Source organism: Carassius auratus, chromosome 14 (assembly GCF_003368295.1).
Source record: "Carassius auratus strain Wakin chromosome 14, ASM336829v1, whole genome shotgun sequence".
In the NCBI taxonomy this organism is placed as follows: domain Eukaryota; kingdom Metazoa; phylum Chordata; class Actinopteri; order Cypriniformes; family Cyprinidae; genus Carassius; species Carassius auratus.
Window position 1 is genome coordinate 9,516,785 of NC_039256.1, and position 14,357 is coordinate 9,531,141.

At 39.3% G+C, this 14,357-nt stretch overlaps 2 protein-coding genes across 2 annotated transcripts; both read left to right on the forward strand.

Moving 5' to 3' along the window:
• The first annotated feature begins 658 nt into the window (after positions 1 to 658).
• LOC113113554 (rho-related GTP-binding protein RhoG-like) lies at positions 659 to 6,152 on the forward strand. Its single transcript, XM_026279810.1, has 3 exons — positions 659 to 749; positions 1,389 to 1,523; positions 3,963 to 6,152. The coding sequence occupies exon 3, from the start codon at positions 3,987 to 3,989 to the stop codon at positions 4,560 to 4,562; it is 576 nt and encodes a 191-aa protein (XP_026135595.1). The 5' UTR covers positions 659 to 749; positions 1,389 to 1,523; positions 3,963 to 3,986; the 3' UTR covers positions 4,563 to 6,152.
• Positions 6,153 to 9,621: 3,469 nt separating this feature from the next.
• On the forward strand, positions 9,622 to 14,043 carry kctd12b (potassium channel tetramerisation domain containing 12b). The gene has a single exon (XM_026279811.1). The coding sequence runs from the start codon at positions 10,094 to 10,096 to the stop codon at positions 10,916 to 10,918; it is 825 nt and encodes a 274-aa protein (XP_026135596.1). The 5' UTR covers positions 9,622 to 10,093; the 3' UTR covers positions 10,919 to 14,043.
• The last annotated feature ends 314 nt before the right edge of the window (positions 14,044 to 14,357 follow it).

The following is a 14,357-nucleotide window of genomic DNA, read 5'->3' on the forward strand; positions in this document are numbered from 1 at the left end:
TGTGTGTGTGTGTGTGTATGTATGTGTGTGTATATATATATATATATATATATATATATATATATATATATATATATATATATATATTGCGAGTTTATATCACTTTCTTTCTCGGAATAGCGAGTTTATATGTAGCAATTATTTTTATTTATTTATATATTTTACTCGGAGTTATACGTTGTGAAAAAATAATTGTAAGATATATAATCACTTTTTATATTATTATTATTATTATTTTATTTTTTATCAGAAGGCAGGAACAGCTGTGCTCTGGTACTGCGCTTCACTATTAAACACTTGCACTGAAATTTTTTTTTCATTGATGAGAGCATTATACATATATATAAATATATATATATATATATATATATACATATATGTGTGTGTGAATATATATATATATATGTGTGTGTGTGTATATATATATATATAAACATTATTACTCTGAGTTCTTGAAAACTATTCCAATTAGTCAGTCCTATTAGATCATGTAATATTGCCTAATTTATATACTGTAAGAGGTCTGTTCACCCGCCCAGTTGTACAGAATGTCGTAAACGTAAAACTTAATTATTCCTAACAAAGGTTTCAAGATAAAAATAAAAATGAATAAATCTATATCGCCGAGTGCTGACCTTTTATTTTGAAACGCGTTTGGCTGCGTCTTCCGCCAGGTCACGGTGTCCGCGGTTACGCGCACGCACGGTGTTGAGCGCTAGGCGGAGAGGAGCGCGAGGACTTCAGAGCTGGTGAGAACTTCTTCAAACTCGTTTCATAAGTTGAATTATCATGTTATGGCATACATGAAAACTCGTGTTAGTTCTGAGGTTCAATTGTTGTGTGAAACATGTAATGGGTGTGAAAAATAATAATAATACAGGAAATACTTGTCATTGGGCGCGCGCAGCAACTTCATATCAACTGATCCTGAGCGCGTGAACGCGGGGCGTCTGAACTTCACTGATGTTATTACTATAATTAAATGAAAAGTTCAGTAGTGAAACTAAATACAGTTTTGCGCGTAATGATATTAAGAAGAGTCGTTCCAGTGAAGTGGTAACACTCGTAAGTTACTGTTTGTGTTAATGAAAGAGTCGTGTGAAGAGTAAGTTAGAGAAACTGATAAACAATCTCACATAAACTCATAAACCTGTTTCCAGAGTTAATCAAGTGTTCAAACCATTAACACGTCGTTCATGATGTGTGCTGCTGTGGTCATTAAAGTAACGTTACTTAATGATCTATGACTTGTTAGCGAACTTCTGAAGTGTCTGATCGCTAATCCAGCGGCTAGCATTAGCAGCTTCCGGTCTGTCTGTCAGATTGTGACACTTGACTCACCTGAGAGTGAATCTGATCAGTTTCACAGATCCGGGTTCTGATTCCAGATTGAGACGGGGTTTCTACCGGAAACAGAAATCAGTGATATCTCTCGGAGTTCCTCAGGACCGAACTATGATCGCAGCATCAGTGGAGATCCTGTAAACACTCATTCAGAATCACTTCCTACTGAGAAACACAAGGTCAGTTTGATTCAAATCATTTCATTCTTCATAATAATGCTCAAACGCAGTCAGAACCGACTACAGCTCTTACAACAGTTCTCCCTGGTTTCTGCCTGGAAATAACACACTTATTCATATTGTTCGTAGGCAATTAATGTTTAATTTAAAAAGTTTCGGAACATTGTGTTAATTTCCTTAACCCTCGTGTTGTGTTCATGTCATTTTGACCTAGAGAGGAGTTTCTTTTCCTGAAATTGCTGGTTAATGTTCATCACATACGACTTAAACACACTGACTTTACTCACAGAGGATATTAAAATGACCATGATGAATAAATCTCTCATTGTGCTGTATTATTGTGAAATTCTGGATTCAATCTTTTTGTCAATTCGATGTTATTCAGCTAGCACAGGTTTTGTATTTCTTTTTGGAGCTGACTGATTTTAGGCCTTACTGATCTGATCTTATGTTACTCATTTTTTTAGGTCAATAAGCTTTAATGAGCTTTTGTAATTTAAAAAAGGAGACCTGTGATCAAACAGTTCCAGAAAGAAACACAAAACCTGTGCTTATTGAAAGAAAAGGAGGTGACAAAGATTGAATCCAGAATTTCATAATAATATATGAAGAGTCTCAGCGACGACTCATCTGAACGCCGCTGCATACATAAACTCAACATAATCCTGTGTGATTGGTTAAAAACAAGAAAAAAGAAATTTAATGGATCAAATAAGCCGGATAGTATTACTAGTCTAATAATAATCATAATAATCGTCTTGTTATGGTCGAAGGTGATATCTCTGATGATCATTGATACATGAAACTATCATGGATAGTAGTCAACAGTTTCATCATAACAATAACTATAGAAACTCTTCTGGTAGAAACGGTGGATTTGCAGTTTAGTTCAGCTCAAGCACAAGATATATCTGTGTCCCTGCAGCACAGAAGCAGTCTTCAGTATCACAGATGTATATTTGTAGAAATAGACAACAGTACATTGTATGGGTCACAATTATACATTTCTCTTTTATGCCAAAAATCATTAGGATATTAAGTAAAGATCATGTTCGACAAATATAATTAGTAAATTTCCTTCCGTAAATATATCAAATCTTAATTTTTGATTAGTCATATGAATTAGGGATGTAACAACCAAAATATCAGGCAACGACAATACCGCGATATAAAGGCCAACGATACGATATTTATTGCGATGTTTAAAAAAACAAAAACGAATGAAGAATTTGGAAAAAAAAAAAAGTTTAATTAACTAATTAAATTATTCTATTGACTGCAAATGAAGAGCTTCATCCCATGATCTTAACTAAGTTGAGTCAAGTCAGAAAACAGTGCTGTCTAACGATCAATCACATCCAGAATAAAACACTCACGGTTGGGCTCGATACGTCACACTGGTTCAGGACGTGGTTATGTTGCAATGTTGGAAACATTTGAATGCAAGCGATGGATGTCACACATAAGCAGCGTGCAAACTCTGCAGAAAGAGTTACGCCGGGGAACATCTTAATCTCAGTTCACTAAAGAGAAAGTGAGAGTAAAAACAGAGTAATGATGGAGCTTTCTGCTTCTGACGCCGCATATTCTCTCACACACGATCTACTTCAACATGTTATAGCTAACGGTTTTCATTTATTGAATATTTCTAATAATAACACAGTGTGAAAAAAAAAATGAGAAGAAACATAGGCATATTTTGTGTTAAATAGGTTGTTTTTGAAAGTTGGTGTTTGAAATAAAAGCTTTTTATTTCGTCGATTTTTATTGATGACTGTAGTGTTAATATTTTAATTGTAGGCCTATAATTAATTGTAAAATAGACCTGTTTTTAAAATACCTTTTTCAAACATTTTAATTGAGGAGTAATTATCATAATCTTTTGCAATCCTCGCAGCTCGTCAGTTATTTGGTAATTATTAGGGGGCAAATTAATTTTAATTTATTAATTAAAAGGCGTATAACTTCATAATAATAATAATAATAATGTAAAAAAAAATTCGGTTAATGATTAAACAGTAAATATGAAAATCACTAGTGTATTGTTACACTCCTATTCATTATGTGTAGGCTATACATAAATACACATACATGCATTTATATATTTAAGAAAAATGTTATGTTTCTATATAAAATATTAATGTGTGTGTATTTGCATATACATCATAACTATACACAGTACACACGTATATTATGCAAAAACTTTTATTTTAGATGAATATTTCATAGGTATATTATTTCTGCTTTACACTACAGCAGGGGATTTTGTTATTTATTTTTTGCTCCCTCAGATTTTCAAATAGTTGTATCTCAGACAGATATTGTTGTATCCGAACCAGCCACACATCGATGGAGAGATGATTTACTCTGATGTCAGTTTCATGAGATGTGTGTGTGTCCAGGGTCCCGTGAGGCTCATTGTCCCGCTCTTGCCCGCAGGTGCCGCTGCCGTGAGGAACCAGGATGCAGACCATTAAGTGTGTTGTGGTGGGCGACGGGGCGGTGGGGAAGACGTGCCTCCTCATCTCCTACACCACCAACGCCTTCCCTGAGGAGTACATCCCCACCGTGTTCGACAACTACAGCGCTCAGATGAGCGTGGACGGCCGTACGCTGAGCCTCAACCTGTGGGACACGGCGGGGCAGGAGGAGTACGACCGTCTGCGCACGCTCTCCTACCCACAGACCAACATCTTCATCATCTGCTTCTCCATCGGCAGCCCCTCGTCCTTCGCCAACGTGCGGCACAAGTGGCACCCGGAGGTGACCCACCACTGCCCCGGCGCTCCCATCCTGCTGGTGGGCACCAAGAGAGACCTGCGCTCGGACGCGGAGACGCTGAAGAAGCTGAAGGAGCAGGGCCTGGCTCCCACCTCGCACCAGCAGGGCGGCGCTCTGTCCAAGCAGATCGGAGCGGTCAAGTACCTGGAGTGCTCTGCGCTGCTGCAGGAGGGCGTGAGGGAGGTGTTCGTGGAGGCCGTGCGCGCCGTGCTCTACCCCGCTGCCAAGAAAAACGGCAAGAAGTGTGTGCTCTTATAGTGGTGCGTGACGGAGATGAACTCGTGAACAAGCTCTCGCTCTTTCTGATTGGGCTTCGCTGACTTCTTCATGTCTCTTTGTCTCGGAAATCTGTCTGTGGAAGTTGCTTGCTTTATTTTAGTTTTTATTGATCAATAGCAGTTTGTTGCCAGTAGGGGTGTGATGATAAATCAATCCGACTCTGCATCGTGATTCTGATTGTTAGTTTTGAGCAGCAGATGGCGCTGCATGCTTCAGAAGCAGCCGTTCTCCGCTCACTTCCTGTTCCTCTGCACCACTTAAAATAATCATTCAGAAAGGTCAAAGAGGTTGAAGCGTATTTCAAGAGTGTTCACAGTGTCATAAAAGCTGAGGTGTAAGAACGTTTAGGCACTTACTAGACGAAAGCACAAGCGCTCTTCTTCATGAGTGTTTGAGTGTGCCATCTGCTGTGAAAAACTCCGCTCAGTCTTGATTCCTGAAAGTCTCCGAATCGATCTATGAATGTATTTATCGTGTCAGCCCTAGTGATGTCTGTGTGTGTCAGGAGCCTGTGCTCTTAGAGACATGTGCAATATAATGAAGACTGAACCAGGTCCACTCCCAGAGATCCCTGCCCATGTGCCTGGATGTGTCTTCAGGATGATTTCAACAGCAGTATTTGGACCGGGTGTGTAAATCAGATGGTCTGGGGCGCACTGTGTGAATCTCCTGTAGAAAACTGCAGGATATCACTTACACCAAAGTCAGAAAAAATATATATTTCACATAAAGAAATTAAATCTTTTTTTAATGCAACCCCCCACAAAGAAAGTAGCTTCTCCAGAAACAATTACAGATTTTTTTATATTGTTTTATACATATATATATAAATATATATATTAGTCTACAAATACTGTAATGCTGTACATTTCCAGTTACAAATGCCACATGTCTTAATAGTCCACAGCTAGATATTATAATGCTGAATATATTTTGTTAGCTGTGATTGTGGTTCAGTCCTCCTGAGACTCGTGCCTCATGCTGTTTTCTGAGGGGCTGTGTCCCGCTGCTAAACTAGTGTTGGTACTGTTAGTTAGTGTGTCCTCTTCAGAGCCTCGGTGTGTGTGTGATGGTCCAGAGTACATCCAGCATCTCACCTCATCTCTCACGTGCATCAGCCGTTTAAGATGCCGCTAGCACGTGTGTGTGATTTAGCTTTCTGAACTGGAAGTCAAAACTGACATGTGTGGAAACCTGGGACTCGACAGCCAACTTTTTCTTTTTCTTTTAATTGCCTTGTGTTTTTAACTTCTTGCTTTCTCTGAACTGTCTGCCAGACTTGACCAAAGAGTGCCTTTGGACACACAGATGTTAACTGTCGTCTAATCATTCCTTCCTTCGAGTTCATTGCCAGACTGGATGTGAGAGAAGTGAATCTGTGCAGACGCTGACGTCAGGATCAGGTGTATGCGAGTGATTGTGTAGTGTCTGGTGTGTGGTACTACATGTATACACTGGGAACTCCATTTTTGTCCAAATTGCTTTTTTATAACCAAAAGAAATTGTATAAATGAACTAACGGTGAGATGATTTTAAATTATGCTGAATAAAGGTTTAGACTCTCAGTCAGACGTGTGTGTGTTGTGTCGGGCTCTGTCCTGTGTCTCTGACTCGGAGCTGCACATCTCTCTCTTCAGATCGTTTCCTCCGCTGCCGCCGTGCTCAAGCCACAACAAAGAGCAGACGACTGCCAGCAGCTCCAGATCACACGTCGTCTCACGAGAGGTTCACACTTCAGCTGCACACAGACACGCTGCGTCTGCCCTTTATTCTCATTCAGTTCGGGAAGTACACTCAAGTGATCTAAAGCTCTGAGAGGACGTTCACATTCATCCGGTCAGAGCTCAAGTGTTAATAAAGATGGTTTCTGTGCAGAGTAACTAAACCAGAGAAATACACCTGACTCGCCAGCTAAACCTGCTTCATGCTACAGCGGGTGTCAACTCTGTGATGTCATTTCCTGTTTTCTTTCAAATGTATGGTAACAGCTTTGTGCAACAGGCATAAATAGCAAATCTACTAAATATTAAAGCACTGATTTTTTTTTTTTTTTTTTCGTGATCACATAATGCTTAAACTACCTAAATATATACTTCTTTAATGTGTGTCTATATATAGATCTATATTTATTATGTATATATAAATACAACACATACGTGTATAAAATTAAGAAAAATGTTTTGTTTATAAATTAAATTTATTTAGAAGTAAATATAAAAACAATGATGCTGTAAGGGTGTGTCTTTTTATATAAATATATATATAATTAATATTCACAGTACACAAACAAGCAGGTGTATTGTGTGTGTGACAGCACTGGTTCAATAGAAAGGCAGTGTTCAGCAGATCGTCTTCTGTGGAACTGCTTTATAGCCAGATCAGACTCATGCATAATTCATGAATACTGTAACACCGACACAGAGGTATTAAACTGAACTGAATAATGACACTGTATTCTTATGCATGATATAAATCAGTAAAAACAAGGGTGACTGAAACACATCCACACCACTGAGACGTGTGTGAGGCTCCTGAAGGTTGTGCAGGTGTCTGTGTCCCTCACAGCCGTACGGATGGGAGACGTGTGTGTCATCTGTGAACTGATGGAGGCTGCGTCTGACTCAATAATAACCCTGATGCACAGCTGCTAGAGTCAACAGCTGTCCACTATCAGTGTTACTCCACTTAATCACCTCACATGACACGTGTGTAGAAACAAACTGGATGCTTACAGTGTATTCATAAGACTCTCCTGCATTGTGTTGCTTGCTGTGTGAGTCGTGTCTTTATCTTTAGGACAGCTTCGTGAGCATCTGTGAGATCCGACTGGAGATTTATGGAGTTATTTAGCAGTATTGGCAGTATACCTCCTTAACGAGCACAATGTCCTGAGCCCGAGTCAGACTGACTTCCTTCCAAATCACAGAACGACTGACTACATTTACACCCTACACACCCTAATCAATAAACACGTAAAACTGACCCAAAAATTGAAAAATATTTGCATGCTTTGTCGATTTCAAAAAAGCATTTGATTCTATATGGCCACAAAGTGGTGTAGGGGGTAAAGTTTTTGACATTATAAAATCAATGTATTCGAACAACAAATGTGCGATCCGAATTGGCAACAATCACAGAATTCTTCACCCAGAAAAGAGGAGTGCAGCAGGGCTCTAGCCTGAGTCCAACTCTGTTCAACATCAATGAGTTCAGCAGCAGCTGGAGATCGAGACACAGACACACTTCCTCCTGCACGGTCAGAAATACACATCCATACCTGACCTCTACTTCAACAAATTCACCACGCTACGACACATTTCTCAATACTAAGGTCACTTTTGCAAAACTCTTCACACAGATCTCCTCACCAACTTTCAGCAGTTCATTTCACATTCAGAAAGCACTACAACTACCGAAACACTTTCTTCAGGTCTCAAATCAGCTCATTCTTCCAGAACACAAGCAAAGGTCCACAGCCGACAAACACACTTTGTCACCCACAAAACAATGAGCTAAAAACACTAACAACATGTAGCATTATACAATGATTTCTTGTGTAAAACAAGGACACATTTCTGTTTATAATTCACTGCAGTATATGTTACTGGAACGAATCAGACATGATGCAGAATTCATCAATATTTTATTTAGTTTATTTATTTTTATTTTTATGCACTGAGTAATTCGAATAGAAGAATTTGTGTCCACACCATCCACTGATACAGATACAATAGTAATGCTCATCTACTAACTGTCCAATCGTTTTTATAGCATTTCATTTTAAGATATAAAATATATTTAATTCAAATATTGCTGTACAAATTGCTGTCTTATTCAGTTTTGTATGATGTTATTGTTCTGAACATAAGTTTAACAGCTGTGATAACAGTATTATAAATTATCCTGTACGTACAAAGAGTTTTGGCAGTTGTTGTGTCTGAGTGAGAAAAGAAATCATCAAATTTGAGAGATGTTGTCATTGAATGCATTTTGTGCCAAAGCAATGATAACTGATCCTCAGTTTAGCGCACATAGACTTCTGTTGTGCTCACTGTGTCAAGAGTTTAGCAAAAGTGACCAGAGTATTGAGAAATGTGTCTTAGCGTCTGTAAAAATAAACTTTAATATTCTACGATGTTATAATATTCAGTTCCATTACCTTAGATGTTCATTTAATTATTATTATTGTTATTATTTAATTTTTTTCTATATATGTACACTAAGCTTTGGCAATATTGTATCATTTACATTCATGCCAATCAAGCAATATTGAATTAATTGAATTGAGACAGAGAGAAAGACAGAGAGAGAGAGAAATAAAGAGAGAGAGAGAGAGAGTGTGAGAGAGAGATTTTGTGTGTGTGTGAGAGAGAGAGAGAGAGAGAGAGAGAGAGAGAGAAAGAGAGTGATTCTGAAACATCAGATTAGAGTTTTATTTTATAAAAGATAAAGTAAAGTAAAGTTTATCCACTAGATGTCAGTGTTACATTCTATTTTACATTTTTTAAACTGGATTTTATGGGTAGGCTGCTTTCTAAACCTAGCAATCTGAATTTTGTTTAGGAAATTTATTGTTGAAAATCATACAGAAAATCAAACAGAAATAAACGCCAAAAAAATGCAATCAACTGAATAAGACATTAACAACAATAATTATGTTAAAAGTAGATAAATAATGAGACTGACAGTAAAAAATACATATATATATATATATATATATATATATATATATATATATATATATATATATATATATATATATATATATATATATATACATATATATATATATACATATATACACACACATATATATACACACACACATATATATATAATACACACACACACACACACATATATATATATATATATATATATATATATATATATATATATATATATATATATATATATATATATATATATATATATATATATATATACTTAGTGCAGAAACGAATTTCATGAAGTAGCCTATGTGCTGACGGCGCGGGGGCGGGGTTAGCGCCGATGACGTCGCAGCGCAGGGGCGTGGCCAGCTCGCGGGAATATTATGGTCCTGTTGCATAGCGCTCGGTGAGAGAAAGAGAGAGAGCGAGAGCAATCACATCATGACTCTTTATCATCCACATCTATTTCCCCAACGGACGTTCTCGTGATAACATCGGACATTTACTGACAGACGGCTGTTTAGATGGCTCCGTAGGTACTACTAACGGTAGGTTCATGTGAATTGGACGTTCTCTACATGTTTGGGACCTTCAATAAAGGACACATGAAAGGGACATCATCTGAAAACTCAGTTTTTGTTTGGCAGCGTTTGACAGCAGTGAGCCACGTGTGCTAATTTACATGTTTAAAACTCATTACTGACGGATTATTATGCGTAAGTCGTGTGAACTGGACACTTCTGACTCCACAATCTTGATATTTTATACTCTGGTGTAAATTTCAGTTCCTATATTGACTTTTTTTTTATATAAATCTTTCTCGAAGTATTCTGAAACATGGCTTTACCTGACAATGCTGTTAGCCGTCCTGTGGAGGACCTGTCCTTCCCTGAAATCATTGAGCTGAACGTGGGGGGTCAGGTGTACATCACGCGCGTCTCGACTCTGACCAGCGTGCCGGACTCGCTCCTGTGGGAGATGTTCAGTCAGAAGAGCACCAGCAGTCTGGCGCGCGACACCAGAGGCCGTTTCTTCGTGGACCGAGACGGATTCCTGTTCCGGTATATTCTGGACTACATGCGAGACGGTCAGCTGGTGCTCCCGGAGCACTTCCCCGAGCGAGGCCGTCTGCAGCGAGAGGCCGAGTTCTTCCACCTCCCCGAGCTGGTGAAGCTGCTGGCCCCCAAGCTCACCAAACAGAGCTCGCTAGGGGACGAGGGCTGTCAGAGCGACCCCGAGGACCCCTCGCCCGGGGCCGACGTCGCCCGCAGCCTCGGGGCCGCTCCCTGCTCCAGCGACGGGAAGTGCTCCGGCTTCATCACCATCGGCTACCGGGGCTCCTACACGCTCGGCCGGGACAGCCAAACAGACGCCAAGTTCAGACGCGTGGCTCGGATCATGGTGTGTGGGAAGACCTCTCTCGCTAAGGAGGTTTTCGGGGAAACGCTGAACGAGAGTCGCGACCCCGATCGCCCTCCAGAGCGCTACACGGCGCGCTTCTACCTAAAGTTTACTTTCCTGGAGCAGGCTTTCGACCGGTTGGCGGACGCCGGCTTCCACATGGTGGCCTGTAACTCCACAGGGACCTGCGCCTTCGCTCACGAGCAGACTGACGACAAGATCTGGACCAGCTACACCGAATACGTATTCTTCCGTGAGTGATCTTAACCCCTGCCTCCCGAGCCAGAGATCATGTAGACGCTTCTAGATCACGTCCATCAGACCTTCTCCAGTGACCCGTCCTCCCTCCAAACCATCCCTGTTGATCCTCCCCTCACCGAGAGACTGCCTTCCCCTTCTCCCAGCTCCTGAGAAGCGCAGCGTCGTGCCGTTGTTGATGTGTTTTGTCCAGCTAACACTTGTTAGCGTGAACTGCTAAACTAGGCTTGAGCCATTCGAAAGGGCTTCTCGTGACACTCAAATGATAAAGCTTTTGAGTTGTTCATGTTGCGAAATAGAGATGTAATCGATTTAAATCATTGGGGTCACTATGAATCCTTTAAAAGGGGCCAAAGGAAAGAGAATCCATCTTTATGGATAGATGCAGTCACGGAGAGACCAGAAGATGAAACGTGTCAAACTATTTTAACTAGCATTACTGAATAGTGTCAAAGCAGGTCTGGATTTAGTAATTGCACAGAACGGTATAATGCCACTCAAGTTTCCCGTTCAGTTGAACCATAGCTATACTGTGTCTTGTTGTTGCCTGCCATTTGTGCCAATTCTTTCATATGCTTGTTGTTTATTAAGTTAAACGCTTCATGTATTTAAGATACATATATTTAAATTCATTATTCAAGTGCATTTAGTAATTGATGTTTGCATATATCTTAAGCCATAGCCTGTTATGAAACACCGTATGTTTTTAATCATGCAACTGATATTAGTCAAATAGATATTTTCTTCTTCATTAAATGCAGTGCCATTGTTCGAAGGAGGATTTTAGAGCTTTAAATTTCAGGTATTTCCATTGTAACCTCAGGCCAGCATTGCCATTAACTCAACACAAATCTCACGATGAGATGATGCATATCAACCAGTCGTTTATTTTACGTCAATCAGAACTGAACTCCATCCCTAATTTCCTGATAGTGTTTTAAAGGTCGTGTCTGGGCATTGTTTAAAGTGAAGTGCTAGTCTCAAAGTGTCTTTATGAAAGCATGAATAAAAACCAGTATATTGTCCTAAATATCGAAAAAATGTATGTATTCAATGCATTTGCACATAATCAAAACCAAAGTGATATCCAAACTTTGCCTGTACTATCAGTGAAATGAAATCAAACTGAAATGAAAGCCAGTCTTTCATATCTCAGTTTCAGTGCTTCGTTCACCAGAGAAATCTCTATACTGAAGACCTTTTCCGCAAGCATAAAAAAATCAAGACTACACTGTAAAAAATAAAATAACAGAAAAGTACTTGCAGCCATTAAACACATTTGTTAACCCTAAAACACAATGCAATGAAGCGTAAAAGACTAAATAATGGTAAAACTAATAAATATGTTAGGTATGAATATTGATACTGGGTAGATCTGCATTGCTCAGGGAAAGTTGAAGCATTGCATCAGATTATTAAATCTTTCTCCCCTCAAGTCTCTTCTCCACCAAATCCTCTGTTATCATGCTGCTACTAATATCTCTTTTTCATTTTGCTCTGGCGTTTCAAGACTTCAAAGCATGAACATAGGCAAGGCCAGGATGAAAACCAGGACAAACCTATAACCAGCTCAGTCAAAGCAGATTACCCAACCAGCCTTTGTGTTTCTGTGTCTAATCTATCTAATTAACTCTGCGCTGGTACACCGAGCAGCTCCAGACAGGAACGAGGGAGAGACATATTCACAGATCCTTTCAGAGATGATTCAGACAGACAAACTGAGATCGCTGATACATGGGCTGAAATGATTAAACATTAACATCCCTGACGTATGATGTAGATCCTGTGCAAAACACTGCTGCATGCATTTATAGATCCTGGGGTTAAATGTAATTCATTTAAAAACAATAAGCCCAAGTAACATCACAGACAATGTGAAGAAGTTTTTCTTGTAAATATGTTCCACTACAGAAGTCAAATTGGTTAGGCATGTCGACTTATTTGAGTGTTTGTAGATGTAGATCACAGCAGGTGGGTTTTAGAAACATCTAAGCTTGGTGCAATAGTTAAATGGTGAAGTGATTTGTGACCGTAAACCGTCGATCCTTCGGTCTGCCCAGAGGGATAATTGTTGCAGTGTGTGCTGATGTTATTTTATAGGGTTCAGGCACAGCTATTAAGCAGTACTGCAGTCATTCTGCCTCCTATAACTCATAATCATTATAGACAGTAAGGGAGATCTATCCCCCCAATCATAACAGGGTTTTTCATTGACCGATTATTGGATTTGTCTGTTTATTGGAATCATTAATATCTTGTGTGGAAGGCACACAGCTGTTGATGTGTGGAGGGGTGATGATGCCTCCATTGATCAGCTTTACTAATTAAAACAGGCAGTGAGGGAGAAGGAAACGTATCTGCTGATGTTGAGGAAGAGGCAGAACCTCATCAGCCACTGATAACCTCTTCTGTTCTGGCCTTGTATCTTTTCTGTTTTAAATGTGATCATTTCCCGCTTTTCTGTGATTGCTCCAGAGTAAAATAGACTAGGTCTCAAACCGAGTTCATTTTGTAATAATTCATTTCAGACACATGTCATTAAATTCTAATTTAAAAATGATCTGAGCTACAGTTCGATAATCCCCAAGGAATATAAAGATTGCTATTACAATAGGACATAAACTGGAAACGACAATCCACAGGGACCCTAATGGTGTCCTCTCAAACTCAAACGCTTCTTTTCAGAGCAACAGAATCTTTATCTATTTGTAGCTTATGATTGGAGGATACTTGTGTGACGCTATAGCAAACCTTTGGCTCTATATTGTGATTGAAATTGCATTACCTTTCCTGTATATTCCCTTCTCTGTTGCTGCATGTCAGAATTGTCTCTTGTCTTCAGTTTAAGGCACGGTCCCACTGGAGATGTCAGTGCAGAATCAGGCTCCTTTGAGCAGAGGTCAGTTTTGAGCAGGATTGGTGTGAAATATTGGGGAAATATTGGAGGACAGTTGAACTGGTATGGTTCACCGTTGAAATCAATCCTAACTTGATTGATGATGTATACTTTTCATTTTGCAATCATCGCATGTTCCCAGTTACATTATATAAAACTGTAATATAATCAAAAGTATGATGCATTCCTCCTGTTGCTTGTCTATAAATAAACTGCTTTCAGAGTACCTCACACTCTCTGGATCTCTTGCATCCATTGATCTGTGCAAAGACTTCACAAATACTTCAATAATACAGTGAACTTGGTGTCTTTGCCTCCTGAGATACATTAGTAAAGAGTTGCAGCAACATGCTCATGATGATGATGCTCATGATGATGATGATGTAAAAACACCACAGTTAACCACACAATAACATACAATGAGAGAAGACCTGTGGGGGCAGAGGGATGTGGGGGGGTTGAACTCTGGTTCAGACTGAGCAACTCAACCGTAAAGAAAATATAACCATTTTAGATCAAACACAAACAAGACTGTTAAATGTCTCA